General features: G+C 45.3%; 2 protein-coding genes across 2 annotated transcripts in view; both read left to right on the top strand.

Annotated features, from left to right (window-relative positions):
* The window catches only part of LOC101986249 (zinc finger protein 420-like), a 74,469-nt gene that overhangs the window by 49,709 nt on the left and 4,818 nt on the right, over window positions 1-19,942 (top strand). The window lies entirely within an intron of this gene.
* The window catches only part of LOC113456073 (zinc finger protein 809-like), a 10,134-nt gene continuing 2,475 nt past the window's right edge, over window positions 12,284-19,942 (top strand). The window contains exons 1-3 of the mRNA XM_026779125.1: window positions 12,284-12,373; window positions 14,112-14,244; window positions 18,483-18,575. Of these exons, the coding sequence (XP_026634926.1) occupies window positions 12,341-12,373; window positions 14,112-14,244; window positions 18,483-18,575 (259 nt within the window). The 5' untranslated portion in view covers window positions 12,284-12,340. The remainder of the gene's footprint in view (window positions 12,374-14,111; window positions 14,245-18,482; window positions 18,576-19,942) is intronic.

The raw sequence follows: 19,942 nt of genomic DNA, 5'->3' as shown, positions 1-19,942 counted from the left end.
GAGCTTCACCGCTGGGGACAAACCAGCACACCTCTATTGCATAAGCTTCACCGCTTGGGGACAATGGGAAGTACATTGGCTGTCTAATTGTAGGAAGGAATGCCATTACACCAGCTCCAGACAACATTCTGTTACTGTCCAGTAACACTGATGCTCTGGGAGACAGTCCTGAAACTCTTGTCCCCACTCCAGATGGCTCCATGACTCTGGGGACTGCTATATTGCTGCTATAAAGCACCTGCCAAATGCTGTTAATTAATTGCACATAAATCTCAATGCAAAGATGTGGAGAAATGCATGATACAGAAGAACCAGCTATTTTACTGAAAAACAGTGAACACAGAAGAGTTCATCATGCTCGATTCGAAGTTAATTATAGAGCAAAAATATTTATTCAAAGTATAATGTATAAGGACAATATTAAACTGCTATGGGTGATATAATTCTGTTCACAACTCAGTGAAGATACACCTGTATTCGCCTATAAATAGGAAAAAAACCTGTAATGGAACGCCACACACAGTATCTGTTGTAAATGCTCTGTTCTGTCTATTGGCTTTGGAAGGAGGATGAGGTATAGAGAGTAGGAATTAAAAATATGAATGTGGATTGAAGTTACAAATGGCTACAGAATCACCTTGGGCGAGGCAGAAGGTTGTAGCCAGGCGTGGGTATACACCTGTAATCCGGGCACTAATAAAGCCAAGGCAACTAAGTTAGGATCTTGAAAACAGAAGAATATAATAGGACCCTGAAAAAAAAAGCCACCAACAATAAAAGGAGCAAGGGAAGACACACAGAGAACGTCAAATACTGACCCAAGCAGGTGCTGGGAAAGATCCTGGGATGGTATGAAGAGAAGGGAGAAAGATGGACAGGAAGAAGAATGCCGCATGATCCATAGTACAGACAACTATAATCGTGCATTTCACACCAGTCCACTGTGACCACTTTGAATTTCCCGACACAATAAGTAATAAATGTTTGAGGTAGTGGATATTATAATATGTACAAAAGAATTAACCAAAAATGCTCCAAGGATGTTTTTTTTGTTTGTTTTTGTTTTTGTTCTTTTTTTTTTTTTTTTTTGGTTTTTCGAGACAGGGTTTCTCTGCGGCTTTGGAGCCTGTCCTGGAACTAGCTCTGTAGACCAGGCTGGTCTCGAACTCACAGAGATCCGCCTGCCTCTGCCTCCCGAGTGCTGGGATTAAAGGCGTGCGCCACCAACGCCCAGCCAAGGATGCTTTTATAGTGATAAATGTAGAGATTCCCCAGGACTATGAAAGGCTTAGGAAATAAGTGGTCGGAATAACGCAGAGGTCACGTACCTGTTACCAGAGGACAGTCGCAGTTCTATTGTGAGCAGCTCTTCAAACAGCTTGGCAATTGCACCTGGAAATGCATCATTGAGGCAGAATGGGCAGCAGGCAAACACTGGGTGTGCCTGAAAATGATTCTTGCTAAATAAAGTTGATATTGAAAATCAGTGTCAATGAAATATACAATTCATTTGTAAAGTCTGCTCATATTTTACGAAAAATAAACTTCCGAAGTTCTTAGTGCTTTTTGGAGAAAAGTTAGGGAGTGGAATGAACACATTTACTTCTGAGACTATAATATCAGATTGCAGGATGTACGATATGCGACACCAAAGGGGTCACAACCCCCAGGTTGAGAACCACTGGTTTAGACTGAAGTAAAAAGTCTGGCTTGACTTAGTGATGTAATGTGACCGTCCAATGGAATGGGTAAAAAGCGTATTTATTTTCTTTTTTTGAGAAATTTTCAGGGAAGTGATGAAACCCTTATGAAGGGATCTCCAGCTCATCGTTGCCTGCAGTGTTCAGGATCACGTATCATTATTTGGAGTACAATAAAAGCACAGACACCCACGCAGTATTGTGGTAGCCAAGGGTATAGCACACAGAGAATCCTGTGCCCTGGCTCCAGCAAAGTTGTGATTCTATCAGGTAAAGGTGTGGGTCATGTGATGAGAAGTGTAAGAAATGGGTGAAACGAGATGGGCGTTTGTAGGTCAGACGAAATGACAGACGGTTTTCTAAATGGGAGTAAAGTTAGGTTCAAACTGAGCAGCAAGAGTGGTGCCCTCGTGTTTTATTGCTGCTGTATTTTGTTATCTCTCATAAGCTTCTTCTGTTGGTGTGAATGTGGAACTGCCAGACTGGTGAAGTACCAACGTTCGTAATGCAGTGTGACATTTGGAAAGATGCTTGAAGAAACTGCAGCTTTAAAAACAACCAAGAGGACTGGAACGTGGCTCAGGGGTGAAGAGCACTCATTCCTCTTCAGAGGACCTGGTTAGGTTCCCAGCACCCATATGTTGGCAACAACTCCAGAGCCAAGGGATCCAGCACCCTCTTCTGGCCTTCGTGGGTATCAAGCATGCATATGGTAGTATCCAAACACATACACACTGGCAAAGCACTAGTACATACAAAATAAAAATAAATCTTTAAAAAAATCTGGAAATACAAGGAGCTACTAATAAAACCAAATTCTGGAAACACACACCCCCTTTGTTGACCTAAGACCTCATGGAATCCTAGCCAGAGTCTCAACCAGAGCTCTTGGTAGGAACCTACAGAACCCACCTGTCTATTAACCACCCCACGCACCCCTGGGCTCCAAAACCACATGAAGCCTGTCCTGGAACCACAGAGTGGATCCTAGACTGATAATTAAACATTCTCCATTTGGGTCCACAGACAGCCATGCAGGGGTGATTGTAAACATTGCTGCTCAAATGGAAAGGTATCATGGCACCTGGAAGCCAAGGAATACCACTACATCATATAGCACAGCAAACCTCACATGAGATTTATCGGGAGGAAAGAAATCAGGAGGGTGGCTACCCCTCCTTGAGCAAGAAACACCAGCAAACTGAACAGGACAGAGAGCTTTCATAGAGCTTTTAGTAAAGGGGCAGAACTATTCAGGGTGGAGCTTTTCAGGATGGAGACTGGTGGGATTTTGTGTCCAGAGATTGGGCTTTTTACTCTGTAGGGTGGAACTGGGCAGTTAGGGGTTCTCGGGGGAGGGGCCTGGCCTTTCATGTGGCCCAAGGGGCTTACGTTCCCCCCTTTTATGTTTATTATTGATAAACAACCAGGCCATGGGGAAGAGGTTGATGATATCATTAGACCACTTGCTGTTGAATCAGGACATTAAGGTTCTTTGGGGCCGTCTTGATCTCCATCATCAGGATGGAACCAGGGGTGCAGGTCTCTGGCTCTGTAGCTAGGAGTTAGTAATTCTGTAATGGTAACTGGTTAAAAGGCTGGCTAGAAATCTCTTGGATCTGTTGTTGAAGAAATCTAGACAAGAAGTTTATAAGGCAGGGAGCAACCAGTAGGACTAAGAAAAGCAGGGAAAGGGGGTCAAGAAGGGTAGCATCCCATTTTACATGTTGGAAGCCAGCCTACACCTGTAGATGTTATAGCTCTGCAGGGAATGTGTCCTGGCCACCAGAAGCCAGGCTACACCTACAGCTTGCGGGAGAATCTATCCTGGCACACCTACATGACTTTTGTAATAAAAGTCAACAAAGCAGGGGGCTCCATAGTGACATTTACCCCGTAGGAAGGGAGAGACAAAGTAGAACAGAGGTACGAGCGTCTTAGTGAGTAGAACTGCATATGTGGTTGGTGTGGGACAATTCTGTATTCTGTCAATTATGTTTTAAGTAAATGCTGATTGGCCAGTAGCCAGGCAGGAAGTATAGGTGGGACAATCAGACAGGATGAAGAGGCGAGTCAATGAGAACAGGAGAATTCTGGGAAGAGGAAAGCCCATTCCTCTGCAGTCCTGCCCAGACACAGAAGGAAAATGTGACCTGCCCCACTGAAAAAGGTAGCCATGTGGTTAACATAGATAAGAATAATGGGTTAATATAAGTTATAAGAGTTAATAAGAAGCCTGAGCTAATTGGCCAATCGGTTTGATTAATGTAGACCTCTGCGATTTCTTTGGGACTTAATGACTGCAGGAACTGGGCAGGACAGAAACCCTGACAACACATGGTGGGGCCCTGAAGGGTGCTGCAGGGGGTATGCCCCTGTGGTGGGCAGCCCAAAAAGCATACAAGATTCTTAAAAGGTCAGAGATAAGAGGCTTATGTCTGCTGAGGCTAAGGAGAGAGTGTGGGTATTGAGCCTGGGTGATATATTTGGTGGGGTTTGATGGTAAAGCTCTCCCCCAACCCTGACAATAGGGGAGCAAGAAGATGTAGGTCTGTAAATCTGTCAGGACTAAAATAGGTAGTCCGACTGTCCAGAAGGAGGGAGACAGATCGCCCTGATACTGTGATGTCTGCTCCCAGTGGGAGCTGGCCTACCCCTTCTACTCCTCTGCTTTCTCCCCATCTTGCTAGGTCTCACTCCTAGCTCCTACTTTGCGACAAACTTACTGACCCATCTATGGTAACTTAAAAGACTGGACATTTACATAGTGTGTGTTGGGGTGTTGGGGGGAGACTAGACAAAGACAAATAGGGCTTGGAGCAGAGAAATGGGGAATGGGGAATCCCTTTCTGTTTCCCCATCACTCACAATATTTGTAAAGGTTCAGAGGGGTATTAGGATCTGAGCTGCCATTAACTGGCACTTTGGGTTGATTGTCTAAGGGGTACTGAAGCCAAATTTTATTGCAAAAGTGAATAAATTTAGATCCCTTCAGAGAGGCTGGAAGTTTTCTAAGAGGTGTCCCAAGGGGGAATGAGCAAGTATGGAAGACACATTCCCATGGATGAGAGAAGAGGAAATCATCACTGCAGCCTGTAGCTGTGGGCATCCCCAAGACTCAAAGGACCAAATGAGAACCAAGCTATTCAGTGGGTCATCACCATACTCAACAGGGATCAGGGGCTTAGCCTGGCTAAGCCAGGGGACAGACTTAGTGCCTGGTACCAGGGCTTCCATAGATGCAAGACAGTGAGAAAAATTTGAGTTCTAGGGGGAGACTTTTATTCACAGGAAAGAGACTGGGAATTGGGTCACAAAATCCATGAGGTCCTAAAGTAGCTTTGGGATAATAGTCAGCTCCAGGGGCAATGTGGAGAAAGAGAACAGGAGGGGGCACCTGGTTTGGCCTAAAGAAACTGCAGGATTGCAGCTCCAGGGGTGGGGGATGGGGTTAGGTGAAGAGGGCCAGCCACAGCCTTAAAGACTGGGCTGGGGTTGCCTCTGCCTCCAAGAGTACCAGAGGGGTGCCGGACACTTAACAAACAGTCACTTCCTCAGACTCAGGGAAACATTTACACAACCAAAGGGGAAACTTACCTAATTGCTGCTGGTGAATAGGGTTCTGAGTGATCAGTGAGCCAGAAGGTGAGTCTGATACAGGTGGACTGGAGATGAGGGATGGGGTCTTAGTGCAGCTTTAGAGTATGAGGGCATTGGCACCAAATGTAACCATTGTAGCTCAGATGGAAAGGTATCCTGGCAGCTGGAAGCCAAGGGATACCACAAAGTCACACCACACAACAAACTTCACACAAGTGATTTATTGGGAGAGAAAGAAAACAGGAGGGTAGCTGCCTCTGCTCGAGCAAGAAACAGCAGCAAACTGAGCAGGATACAGGACTTATATAGTTTCTTAGGAAGGGGGCGGAACTTTTCAGGATAGAGATTGGTGGGATTTCATGTCCAAAGATTGGGCTTTTTACTCTGTAGGGTGGGGTCAGGGTCCAGCAGTTAGGGCAGTTAGAGTATTCTGTGGGTGGAACCTGGCAGTTGGAGGTCCCTGGAGGAGGGGCCTGGCCACTCATGTGGCTCAAAGGGGTTCTAGTAATAACAACAATTATCTAACAGAGGCATGGCCAGATATCCATGCCAATAAATTTCACTAATGACCCACCAGCAGCTAGATCCCATCACAAAACCACAAACAACACAAATGACCGATATGTCTTTTCCAGAAACTAGCACCTTTGATGCTACATTCCCTGAGAAAACAACCTAGCTGCTGCACCATAAACCAGTGACTCAAAAAGGGAATTATAAATATGCCCGGAGGGTATTCAATGAAGACTGCAAAAAGACAATCAAAATAATTAAAACCAGTCAGGATGTGAAAGTAGTTTAACAAAGAATTAGAATCTCTGCAGAAAAACTAAGCAATTAAAATGAGAAATGAAAATCTCCGAAAGCTAAACAAAACTCCCAAAGGAAAGCCTTCAACAGATTGGGTCAAGTAGAAGAGAGGATTGCAGGCCTTGACGGCAGGGGAGATGAACTAGAGCACTGAGTTTATAGTATAACTATAGAGCTGTAGTCAAATGGGCATTCTGTTGGACAAAAACAGATACATTGATCAAAGGAATAGAACTGAAGACCGGACATGTGCGCATACACTTACAGACACCTGATATTTGACAAAGAGGCCAAAATGTCACACTGGAGAAAAGACACATCTTCAACGAACAGCACTGGTGGAACTGGACAGCTGCATGAAGAGGACTGAAACTCGATTCTCGTCTCACACTGAACAAAACCTCAACAGAAGCCCTGACACCCTGAATCTAACAGATTCTCAGAAGAGAAAACATTTGAATATAGGAAAGTGGTTCCTAAACAGGACCCCAATAGGACAGACATTCAGACCAAGTGGGGCCACGTGAAACAGAAAGATTTCTGTACAGAAGGACACTATCATTCAAGTGCACACACTGGCTACAGAATGGGAAAAATCTTAACCAGCTCTACATCTGACATAAGGTTAGTATTTAGAATATACAAAGAGCTCAAAAAACTAAACACCAAGAAATCATGCAACCACATTTAAAAATGGGGCCTGGAACTAAATAGTGTCAAAATATGAAACACAAATGAATGAGAAATATTCTTTAAAATGTTCGCTATCCTTAGCCATCAGGAAAATGCAAATTTAAACTTTAAGAGTTCATCTTACCTGGTCAGAATGGCCACGACCAAAAACAATTTAAATGACAGCAGAAACTGAGGAGTATGTGGGGAAAAGAGGTTTCTTCCTCACGGCTGACTGAAGTAGAGACTAGTGCAGCCATGGAGGAAAGCAGCATAAAGATTCCCCAATAACTGAAGCTAGTTACCACACATTCTAGCTACCACTCTTAGACATATATTTGAAGGATTCTATATATCATTATAGAGATACCAGGTCATTCATGTCCATTGCTACTCTGTTCACAATAGCCAGATGTCCATCTACTGATGAATGGATAACAAAAAATGTGGTACACTAATAGAATATTATTTAGCTGTTAAGAAAAACTTAATTATTAAATCCATAGGTATATGGATAGAACTGGAAACAATCATCTTGAGGAAGATACTGCATGTTCTATCATAAGTTAGCTTTTATAGAAGAAGAAGAAGGAGGAGGAGAAGGAGGAGGAAAAAGAGGAAGAGGAGGAGGAAGAGGAGAAGGAGAAGGAAGAAATGTGTGTTTCATTTGAAATACCTGTAGAAGTGAAGCGGATATAGGGTGTCATGGGGAGGAGGGGAAAGGGAGCTAGAATGTAACACTGTGGGGAAACAGTGGACCATGGAGGATTACAGCCGGTGGAGGACAAGAGGCCAAGGCAGTGTAGGAAACGCAGGAAGGGACAGCTAACACTAAAACCTTTTGAAAAAGCCACACTGTAGAAGCTTCCTAAAATACACACAGACATGCACACAGACAGACAAATGTGCGTGTGCATGGCCACACATGATTTAAATTCAGTTACCCTGTAATAGGGGGCCATATCCCACATGCTACCAAATAAAAGCCCCACTACTTATTTGCATTTTTTTTTCTCTTTTTATTCTTTGGAGGCTTGCCACCCAGCTCCCAAATCATCACATGGAGACTTATTCTTTCTTATGAATGCCTGGCCTTGGCTTGGCTTATTTCTAGCCAGCTTTTCTTAAAGTATGCTGCCTACCTTTTGCCTCTGGGATCTTTACCTTTCTCTATTTCTGTATATCTTTTCTTTCCTTCTTATTCCACATCCGGCTGGGTTGCTGGCCCCTGGCACCCTCTTCTCCTCTCACTCCTTCTCTTTTTCTCCTTCTATTTATACTCTCTGCCTGACAGCCCCACCTACCCTTGTTCCTGCCTCGCTATTTATTATACCAATCGGGCGTTTTAAACAGGAAAAGGAACAACACTTCACAGAGTTAAACAAATTCAACATAAAAGAATGCAACACATTTTGCATCATTAAACCAATGTTCCACAACATAATCAAACATAACACATTTTAAATTATTATTTCATGATTCCTGCATATTTGGAATCATCAGTAGGAACGTATATCAGTTTTAACCCATTTACCCAGAGATTGATATTTGGTTAAAAAAAAACAGAATTTCATAGAACAGTGAGAAATTATAGTAGAAGTTACTGCCGCTTGAACTGGTGGCTTGGTCCATACAAGGAGGGCCTGAGCATTAAGGGAGAGAACTGGGGTTTTGCTCAATCACAGATGGAGTCAGGGCAAAGGTTGGAATGCAGAATAAGCCGGCCATCCCAGGGGGGGGCCAATGCCCTTGAGTGGAGGGCTGAAGGCAGTTCAGATAAAGTTTACACCCTGTGAAATCAAAGTCCTGAGAATGAAACCTTAAAGAAGTCAAGCTGTAGGCAGCAATGGCCAGAGACAAAAGCGGGAATCAGGGTCAGCACTAGTGGTCCCAGCTGGGTTGGCAGCACCGAAGGAAGAAGAAGAGAAGCCCAAGCAGGAGCCAGAGGCACCAAGCGGCCGTTAATTGTCCTGTGAGTCACAGAGTGAGGAGCCCTGCTGATGCCCTGTGGGGAAGGCACGTCTTTAAGTCTCTCTGAACTGTGCATGCCAGCAAGTGCTCTGATGTTGTCACCAACCAACCCCACAAGCCACCACTGCCCTCCTCACCAGTCCCAACCCTCCCTGTTGTAATTGGGGCGGCGGGGCTGCATCCCAGCACCCGGGCACCCACATGGCTACCTTATACCCGGAATAATTACACTGAAACTGTGTTCTTTTAAACACTGCCTGGCCCATTAGTTCCAGCCTCTTATTGGCTAGCTCTTATGTATTGATCTAACCCATTTCTAATAATCTGTGTAGCCCATGAGGTGGCTTACCAGGGAGGATCTTAACCCGCGTCTGTGTCCAGCAGGAGAATCATGGCGACTCACTGATTCGGCTTCTTTCTCCCAGCATTCTGTTCTGTTTACTCCGCCTACCTAATTTTATGTCCTATTAAAGGGCCAAGGCAGTCTCTTTATTTAACCAATGAAATTAACACAAAACAGAAGACTCTCCCCCATCACCTCCCTGGTCCTAACTACTTCATCCTGTGGCCCTGTGCTCCCTGCAAATGTGCCAAGGCCGGAGCCTTTCTTATTGTCAGTGTTCACAGCTGCGTGCTGTGTGGAGAGCCTTGAATGCCGGGCAGGCCTTGATGGACGAGTCTCCCTGATCAGCAGTGAGAACTCACCTTACTAACATGAGCTGTAGTCCCAGGGCTCTGAGGACTGTCCTGTCCTGTCCTGTGGGTCTTCCAGCTATGGTACTTCATATGATGTGGCTTGTCATCTAGCTGTGGTGGTCCAGCTCCAAGCAGATGACACCAGCCATAGCAGATGAATTATAGACTGTAATGCGATCCCAGCTCCCTGGGGTGCCGTCTAGGGATTGGTGACTGTGGGCCTGTATCGTGCTTTGTATATCATCCCTGCTTCCCACCCATTCACAGTTTCTAGATCCTAGGATAGAGTTTCTGGTACCTCCTCCCACAGGTGCAATCATCAGGGACCACTGCTTTCCTCACCTATGGGGTTTGGGGTTGACAGGGTGTCTTGTAGCCCAGGCTGCCCTTGAAGTTCCTATAGCTGGGGATGATCTTTAACTTCCTGTCCTCCTGCTAACCAGTTATAAATTTTCAGGCGTGTACCACCATGGTCCGTGTGATGGCTAACCTTCTTATCAGCTTGACTCCACCTTCTTATCAGCTTGACTCCATCTGGAACTCAGCTGCTGGGCATGCCTGTGAGGGGTTTTCTTGACTAGGTCATTTCAAGCAGAAAAACCCGCTCTAAGTGTGGACAGCACCTTCTTGTGGCAGTCCACATAAAAGGACATGGACTAGGGAAGCTGCTTCTCACCAGTTTGCCCCTCTCGCTGGCAAGTTCACCCACCGTGTGGCAGCATCGTCTTGAGCAATCCAAGGTAGGCTGAGGACCACAAGCTCTCCAGGGATCCCCGGCCTTCAGCTTCAGATGGGAACTGCCAGAGTCAACGACCAGCCATATAATCTGTGTATAATAACCAGCATTGTTCTCAACTTTGTAAGAGATTTAAAATTGTAAATAAATGTATTCTACCAAACTAAAGTTTCTAAAGTTTGCTTTGGGAATAGCTTGTGCCTAGTTCTTCTGTGTCATGCCAGTTGTTTCTGGCACTGTGGATAAGAGCCTCATAAACTCTGTAAACCTTCTAAATATCGATAGGTATTGAATAAGATATATCTGCATACAATCACTTACTTTTCAAAACAGTTTAACTCTGTCCATTGTGGTATAAATAAAGTGATATAGAAGTTTATTACTAAATTCTGTAGAGATGCTGCTCCAACAAATCCAAATCTTCTTCCAAGCAGGATAAGCAGAACGGACTCCAGTACCCCTAAGAGCCACTTCTGTATCTCATCTGGTTAAAGCGGGACTAAGGGGCTTAAGGGCTCTAATTCCTCCATGTCTGTCACCTGTCCCTCCCCCAACCAGGACGAATCTTACCCTGGCATCCTGGAACAGAGAACAAGCCACCAGATGGCCCACAGCAATATTTCTCAGAGACAAAGGGGGCTTGGTCAGAACCAAGGTAAAGTCACATTGTAATCTGCACCTGCCAGCTGAAGCAGAAGGGTTATAGTTCTGAGGTTACAGCATAGGCTTCATAATAAAACCTTTTCTCAAATCAGCAAGATGGAGTTGCTTATGTCCACCCTTCCAAAGGAAACCGGAAGCCAGGAGATTATAAAACATGATTCATATGCATGGCTCCTGGCAGTAGATAAACATGCTCTAGCCTCATTTCCTGCTTACATTCTATTTTTTTACTTATATATTTGCTTCAGATACTGGCATGTTCCTCCTCAAGAGTGAGGGGTTAAACCAGCAAGTGCAGAAACTTACCAGTCTGGCAGAGCAAATACTCTTCCTTGGTTTTGTTGCTTTTTTTGTTTTTAAAACATTCTGTTAGGTAATTTGATAATGGAGTTTGTGTAACTAGTGGAAATTTCATATAATTTATTGTCAGAAAAAGTTAAAAATTTTTATTTATAGTCTCTCTATTAAGAATTATTAAGTCTTAAAACACTTATCACTTGATCGTTTATAGCATTGGGCAAAGCTGCATGAGCTTAAACTTTGTCTCAAATTATGCTGATTTCATATTATATGGACGTCTATTTTTATGAATCATAACAATCACTTTTATAAAGATATACTCAACCAGTCTGCCTCCATCTTAGGCTTGGAAGCCATCTTATATTAAAGACAAACTAGGTTCATTCCTGTTTATGATTAAATTTGTTTCTCAAAGATTCAGCTATATATGCCCTGCCTTAACTACAAATGGCTCTACACTGCTTGTTCCAGGAAACCACAACCAAGCCTTTGTTTCAAAAGGTAGTCGAATCTGTGGGATTAACAGTGTTGCGCACCTTTTAACCCAGCACTAGGAAGGCAGAGGCAGGCAGATCTCTGTGAGTTCATGGCCAGCCTGGTCTACATAGTAAGTTTCCAGAACAGCCAGGGCTATATAGAAAGACTCTATTTCGGGGGGGGGGGGGGGGGGGGAGGAGTCATCCGACGGGCAGTGCTGGTGCACGCCTTTAATCCTAGCACTTGGGAGGCAGGGGCAGGCGAATCTCTGTGAGTTCGAGGCCAGCCTGGTCTATAAGAGCTAGTCCCAGGACAGGCTCCAAAGCTACAAAGAAACCCTGCAACCCTGTCTCGTAAAACAAAAACAAACAAGTCTGATACTGTTTTCATTTATAAATACATTTTAGCTGATGTAACCTTAGTTAGAAGATTCAGTGTAAATGCACAGCTGGGGCTGATTCTCCACAAAAAGCCCTGCCTTAAATACTTGGAGCCAAGAACTTGTCCTTTACTGTCCCACAGGGTCTGAGAAGGTGGGACGAGACGAACCGTCTCCGAGGCCCGGCGGTGATGATCGTCCAATCAAGCACTCAGACCGAGAGCAGGGGCGGGCTGAAGTCTGCGCCACCTGTTCGCCATCTTGGGTCCGGTCCAGATATTCCGTACTGCCCAGACGGCCCGGGAAGTTCTGCACGTGGCCGCGTGAGGAACCACGATGAGGACCCTGGTGCCCCGGAGTCTGGAGATGGTGAGTCTGTGGCGGGTGGTCTCCAGCCCCGAGTCCGCACTCCCCCGGCTGGATCCGGGCTCCCCGCGCATCCTGTCGCCTCCCTGGTCCCCGCGCGGGGACTCTCCGCCCCTCTGGCCCGGAGCGTGTGTTGTGCCGGACGGGAAGGGAAGCGATAACCGTGCCTGGACCGGGCGCCTTGGCTCTTCATTGTCTATGTCCCTCAGCTTCTCATCTCTGTCCCCTGGCTCCCGCTCCGATTCCCAACAATGCACCAGGGTTTTAGGTGTTCAGCCTGGTGCCTAGATGGTCTCCCATCTGTCCCCGGGACCTCAGCTCGACTTTATCCCCCAGGTACCTGGAACTCCATCTATTTGTGTCGTGAACTCCATCTCTTGGCTCTCAGTTTGGCAAAGCACTTCTGGCCTGGGCCTGGGCATGCCATGGGAGCCGGGGCCCTCCTGTGTGTTCCTGCAGCTGGATAGGTGTGCAGGGGACAGCAGAGGCCCTGTGCCCGCGGGTGCTGGAACCCACAGGACGGGCGCGGGGAGCATCGCTGAGCGCTGGTGTTATACCTGGTGAGCAGATCCCGGTCACATAACACAAAAGCATGGAGTGGCTAGGCCTCTGGGGGTTGGTTTCGCCAGGCGCCTGCAGACCGCTAAACCAAAGGCGCTTTTGTCAGTCTCTTCTTCCTCCGGACTAGGACTTCCATTTTCCTTGTGTCACAGTGAACGTGGATGGGACGCTTTTTCCTTTATTTGGCAGTTGTGTCTGTGTAGCCCTGGTGAGCCTAGTACTCATGTAGAGAGGGCTAGCCTCAAACTCACAGAAATCTGCTTGCTTCTTCCTCTGCCTCCCCAGTGCTGGGATTAAAGGCACCACCACCCAGCTTTTGTTTAAGGTTTTAAAGAACTGAAATGTCAATTTATAAAATGCCTTTACTAATTTTTATTTTAAGAAACAGAGTGCGGAATTCCCTCTTTGGCATGCCGGTTTCCTCTCAGCACTTGTAATTCATCTCTTTTTAAAACTGTTTTTATAGTTATATGTAGAGTGCAGGCATCCTGCTACTTGATGCATTCAATATCTGGTGCTAGTCTGTTAGAATTCAAACCATCAAAAGACACTGGGCCCAGCTGTGGAAGCACATGCCTTTAATCCCAGCAGCACTCGGGACCTAGGGGCAGATGGATCTCTGTGAGTTCGAGGCCAGCCTGGTCTACAAGAGCTAGTTCCAGGACAGGCTCCAAAGCTACAGAGAAACTCTGCCTCGAAAAACAAAAACAAAAAGCCAGTGGAAGAGAGCACTCACGTAAAGTCGGTGAATGGATGGAGTTCTATGTTTTTCTCCTTTTTAACTACTTTACCACGGAAGTAGTTAAGCGCCATTCGATTTTAGATCCAGAGAGACTTGCATGTGCTCAGATGCCTCTGTTTCCAGAACTTTAGGTTTTTCTGTATTCAATAAACTGAGGTCCTCCGTACAAGGACCAACTTCTTTCAGGAAGGGGGAGGTTTCAGAGGACTTGGAGACTTCATTTGAGAAATCACAGGTATAGCTGTCTGTGTTGTAATCCTTCGGAAAACTCTATGTTTTCTGAAATCCTTACATTAACAGATTTGTGGATTGGTTTTTCTTTCTCCCATGAAACAGATCAAATGTCGCCTGCTATGAGACCGCCACAGAATAGAATGAGCCCCCACTTTGTGTTCCAAAAGCTAAAGACTTGGGATGAAGAGAACTGTGTCGTTACAGGAGCGGGAGCAGGTGTCATTTGAGGACGTAGCCATGGACTTCACCCGGGAGGAGTGGCAGGACCTGGATGCTGCCCAGAGGACCCTCTACAGGGACGTGATGCTGGAGACCTACAGCAGCCTGGTGTCCTTGGGTGAGTCAGACTCCTCTAGAACCTCCAGAAGCAATTCTTTCTTTTTTTAGTTGATAAGGTAGGAGTCACTGCTAATTTACCACTAATCCGGTGCACATTTCCAAGTGTTTGGGAGCAGTGGGGCTTGCAGCACCTTAGGTCATCTGTAATGGTCAGACGAATGGATGTAAGAGAGACGTTTATCAGCCCAGCTTTCCTTTTTTCTATTGTGAACATTTTAATTTATCTGATAAATGTTTTGAAGAATTTAATTGCTTTTGATCTTGTTTGCTGTTCTGTAGAAGATAAGTTCCTCCTCATTTCCACAGACATCCCACTAAAAACCACTCGCTGCTTTTCCAACCCCAGCATGCATTTTCCATACTCAAGAGTTAACACTGTTTTTATCTCTACTTCTTGGCTGTCATCTTTATTTCGGAGTTTGGGTAGCATAAAGGTGTGTGTGTGCGTGTGCGCCTATACATTTCACTTATATCTTGGACTTTTCTGGGAAGCACATGGAGGTCTTCCTACCGTGGGGTGTTCAATGTCCTCACATGTTATGGAAATTAATGTCATGTTAGATGAGTTGTCTAGCGGTATTTTCTTATTCTGTAAGTTGATTTCTTCTAATAATTGTCTACTTTTCTGTAGATGATTCGGAGATTGATGATCTCCCGTGTGTTGATCATGTTTCTGTTCTCCACATGTATTAAAACACGGATGCTGCCCATACATTCTAGGGGCTTCATGGCTTTCAACTCTCATATCTAACTTTGGACTCGGTTTTAGGTGACTTCTAGGGTGACAATGAAGCATCCTTTACCTCTCTCTTCTTAGCTTGTGGATGCCCTGTCTGAGCTCAAAATTGATGCAAGAGAACTTCCCTTGTGAATATGAGATCTTAGACTTGTTGAAACCAGCCGGTGATGGTTAGTGGTCCATTGCACCAACAAAAACCGGAGACAGGCATTTTAAAAGGAGGCACAGTGTGCTTTTGCTTGTGGTTTCATTTCCAGTTGATTTAGAGTTCCAAGTGCATCTTTATTTAAAAATCTGTACTAAAATTTGGCATTTTCCACTAACTAGGGGAGCAAAGATCTGCACAGGCTCACACTCTTTTGCTTGGCCGCTGTTCTTGTGTGGGCTCATGCCAGCTGGGACCTTTTGTGCGGGCTCGTGCGAGCTGGACCCTTTTGTGCGGGCTCGTGGCAGCTGGGCCCTTTTGTGCGGGCTCGTGGCAGCTGGGCCCTTTTGTGCGGGCTCGTGGCAGCTGGGCCCTCTTGACAGCTCTGACAGCAGCTATCGCTAAGCTGTCCTAATTTCTGCTTTCTGACTCCTGTTGGCCACAACGTCAGGAAGAGATCAGCCAGGGACAGCCGGGCAGGGGTTTGACGGCATGGTGGATGCTTTTGAAGTTTTCTGACTGCCCTTTTACATGCAGTTTTTAGAGAGGACAGTCTACCTTATCTGGCCAGAAATATGTCTCAGAAAGGAATGCAGGGTTGCATTCCGTGTTAAGAAAAGGCAGAAGGAAAGATGGGGAGGAGCTTGGCCTTTGGTGAGGAAGAACATCGTGCTATCAGATATGTGTGTCTAGAGACCTCAGCTCCGTATCGGGAAATATTGTTGAAAGAACACATCTCTGTCCTGTTCAGGGCCTTAGAGGAAAATATTTCATGCGTTCTCCATTGCTTACGCTGGGGGCTACAGATTTATTGGTTGTATATGATCATTACTCTGTGGAGACAGTCATGCCTAACATTATGTGAAGATAGGGTATTATTATTAATTTGTTTGTTTTTTGGACAGGATTCCTCTGTGTAGCCATGGCTATCCTGGAACTCACTCTGTAGACCAGGCTGGCCTCAAACTCAGAGATCTGCCTGCCTCTTGGGTGCTGAGATTAAAGGTGTGCACCACCACCGTATTTTTTAAACTGCCCTTTCTGCATCTATTGTGACATTCCTGTGGTTTATTGCTCGATGTTTAAATGTGACAATTTAAATTTGTGAGTTAACGAATGGGCATTTGGTACTGTAGGGTAGCCACCAGAGAAGACAGCTTGGGCATGGGCGTAAGCCAATAAATAGAAAGTCTTTCTTTCCGGGCCTGGCAACTACTCGGGGTGTTCAGGATCCCAGTGAAGCACCAGGCCTTTCTCAGTGGGAGCTTTACGACGTAGACTACATCCTGGGTTGGCTTTACGACGTAGACTACATCTGGGTTGGCAAGAACAGTAGCCAGAAGCAGGACTGCAGAAGCCAGAAGGCCAGGTTGGTGCGTTTAGAGACTGTCCCAGAACTATGGGCTCCGATGGGTTAGGCAAGGTTTTGGCCAGTGGAAGTGTGTACATGCTGTGTGTTATGACCTGAGGGTGTCTCCATTATGGAGTCAGTTGTGCTGGGTCTGGGGCCTGTTACAGTGGGATCCCTAGGAGCAATCACATGGGATCCTTTTTATAAGCTTCTTATTTTCTTTTGTTTGTTGGTGGTGGCTTTCGGGGGGGGGGTTGTTTTGTTTTGTTTTGTCTTATTTTGTTTTTCGAGACAGGGTTTCTCTGTGTAACAGCTCTGGATAGCCTGAAACTTGCCCTGTAGACCAGGCTGGCCTTAAACACAGAGGTTCACCTGCTTCTGCCTCCCAAGCACTGGGATTAAGGAACATGCCACAACACTTGGCCATTTATAATCTTTTTATGTGTTTGTTTTCTAGTTTTGTTGAGAATTTTTGCCCCTGTGTTCACTAGGAATACACACCTGTAATTTTGTTGCTGTGTTCCTGTGTAGCTTGGACAACATTGTAGAGCCCAGGTGGTCACAACAGGAGCTTGGCCATTCCTCCAGGAGGTCTTCAGTGCGCAGCATCGTACACTGTCCTCTGGAACAGCTAGGATTGTATTTGTCTCAGAGTTTTACTGTAGTGTGGCAGACGTGGAGTCCTGTTGGTCGGATCCGTTATACTTCCTTTGAACTCTCTGGACCTGAGTGTGCTAATCTACCCCAAGATGTAAAACTTTCTCACTGAATCAATATTACAATGTCTTTTCCCTTCTCTGGAATACTCATCAGGATTATTTTCCTTTTCATCAGTGGGAGGGAGTTGAGCAGGTGGTATATTACATGCCCTGTGTATCTACATGGAGGTCACAGGATACCCGTAGGTTTTGGTCCTTGTGTCCCACTTTGAGATGGTGTTTCTTGTTGGTTTTGTGCTGCGTATGTCAATCTAGGTGGCCGTGAGCTTGCTGGGGATTCTCTCGTCTCCATCTCCTGTCGTCCACAGGGGCACCAGGGACGATGAGTGTGTGAAGTCTCCAGTTTTGGTCGTTGTTGGTTTTTCTGTGTTTATGTTTTGTGTTTATACTGTGTATCTGAAATCAGGTCCTCATGCTGCACAGCCCTTTTACCCACTGAGTCATCTCCCCAGCCTCAGATATGTGCTTCCCAATCACTCTGGAATCTTGGAATTTTACTCCCCAACCCCTGTTCATCAATTGAGTTCTTCTGTAAAGCTTTGACTAGTTCTCCCCACACACACAAAATATATTTAATAAACTTGTTATATAAAATCAAACGCAAATGCTTATTAATAATTCAAAGTGACTTCTAGCCAGAGTGCTTGCATTTAGGAAAGCTGAAACATTTGCATATTCATAACCACGCAGAGACTTAATGTTAATTCTAAATGCTTGGCTGATGGCTCAGGCTTGTTACCAACTAGGTCTTACAGCTGAACTCCTATTTCTTGTCTAAGATCTACCATGTGGTTGATGGCTTGTTACCTCACTTTCTACACGTCCTGCTTCCTCTGCGTCTGGCTCTCCTGCCTTCTCACTTTCTGCCCAGCTATAGGTCAGCCAGCTCTTTTAACCAATAAGAGTTATACATATTTACTCTGTACAAAGATTGTTCCACAGCACAGCCTGATGGAAGGCCGTGTGCTGTGTGGTCAGTAACCCTGCATTGCATCTTACCGGAGCCTTGCTAACTGTAGTTATGCACTCTGCGCCTTCTCGGCAGCGGTTTGGGCCTTATGTCTAAATAAGTTCTTCCGTTCTCTTCAAATCATCTTGTCATTATTTCATGCTTCAGTGTGAGCCTGAAGATAGTATTCCAGTCCACAAAGAAAGAGAGAGCATCTCTCCCACAAGCCTCTAACCACCGATCCTAGCACCATTTGTGAATCGGAGCTGTCTGTTGTCTTGTAGACCCGTCTCAGCACTCTGGCTTCATTTGTCTATTGCTCCACACTTACAGGGCACTGTCTGAACAAACCTGAGTTGATCTTCAAGCTGGAGCAAGGACTTGGGCCATGTACTGCAGCGGAAGCCTCGGACAGGAGCCTCCCAGGTCAGTGACTGCGTGGCGAGCATGGAAGGAAACTTATTAGTCTCTGGCCCGCGGCTTTTGCACTGACTTTTATCTAAAGCCACTCCTGAGGACTAAGTCTCATAAATAAACGTCGGCATGAAGAAAGTGCTCAATATTAAATTGTAAACCAGAACGCCTCTAAGATGAGGGGAGAAATTCATACATGTGCTTCAATAGCAGCCCTTAATGCAAGTCATCTCAGGCTTCCAATCAGGGCTGACGCGAGCAAACTAAATTCTTAGAAACACCTGCGTTTGTTTGCTAATGAAAACACAGACTGTACAGATAGAAAGTGATATCTGAAGCAAACTAAATGCAAGGGAAATCAAAACTAGGTTTTATAAAAGTTGAAGCATATGGAAAGCCAAAGGAAGTCTGTTTATTATGAAACTATGAACTATTCATTATGAAGAGATATCAAATATAAATATATATTCCCTGAACGTTTGTGAGCCAATGTTCTTATAAATGACGTGCCCCAAAGTGTCAGGTTCTGTTAGTTAATGTCAGTACCCACTCTTGTGGGGACAGACTAAACAGACAAACTGGAAGTCACACGGGTAAAACTCAGTTTCATGCTCAAAGCAAAGCATTTCCTTTAGTATAAGCAATGAACCAGGGTGCTTGTTCTTTCTTCCTTCTTGTTAAAATAAGATTTAAACTGGGTGTACTAGCATACAGCTCTCCTCTCAGTGCTCTGAGCTTGAGGCTAGCCTCCTCCACAGCTTTCAGTGAGACCCTGTCTAAATCCTATGACAGAACTGCCTAGAAGCTCATGGGCCAGCTAGCCTGGGGTCTGCAATACAGGGGAAATAAGGAGAACCTGGCTCGACGAGGTAGAGAACGAACTCTGGAAAATTGTCCTCTGACTTCCAATCGTGTGTGTGTCTGTGTATGTGTGTGTGTATGTGTGTGTATACATGCCTATATTCACCCCATATAATGATGATTTTAAAAATTAAAAGCATACACACTATAGTCAATAATGTCCAGTTGTTCATTCACTCAGGAAGTTTATCTCTTTTTTTTTTTTGAAATGAAATATAAAACTACTTTCTGTGGTAGGTTTCCTTTGCCTGTCTATACACATGATGGAGATAAATAAGGACAAAGCAGATAAACCTGTAGGCCCATGTTTACTGAGCAGTTACTCATGATAACCATGGTATGATACTGCCCCATCTGCTCATCACTGGACTCAGAGAAGGCTGTACATAAAAAGTGTATCACTCAGCCTTCAATAAGAATCATTGACCAGCCGGGCGATGGTGGCGCACGCCTTTAATCCCAGCACTCGGGAGGCAGAGGCAGGCGGATCTCTGTGAGTTCGAGACCAGCCTGGTCTA

This window comes from Microtus ochrogaster, chromosome 5, assembly GCF_000317375.1.
Source record: "Microtus ochrogaster isolate Prairie Vole_2 chromosome 5, MicOch1.0, whole genome shotgun sequence".
Lineage (NCBI taxonomy): Eukaryota > Metazoa > Chordata > Mammalia > Rodentia > Cricetidae > Microtus > Microtus ochrogaster.
The sequence above is the reverse complement of the archived record's forward strand: the minus strand, read 5'-3'. Positions and strand labels throughout refer to the sequence as shown.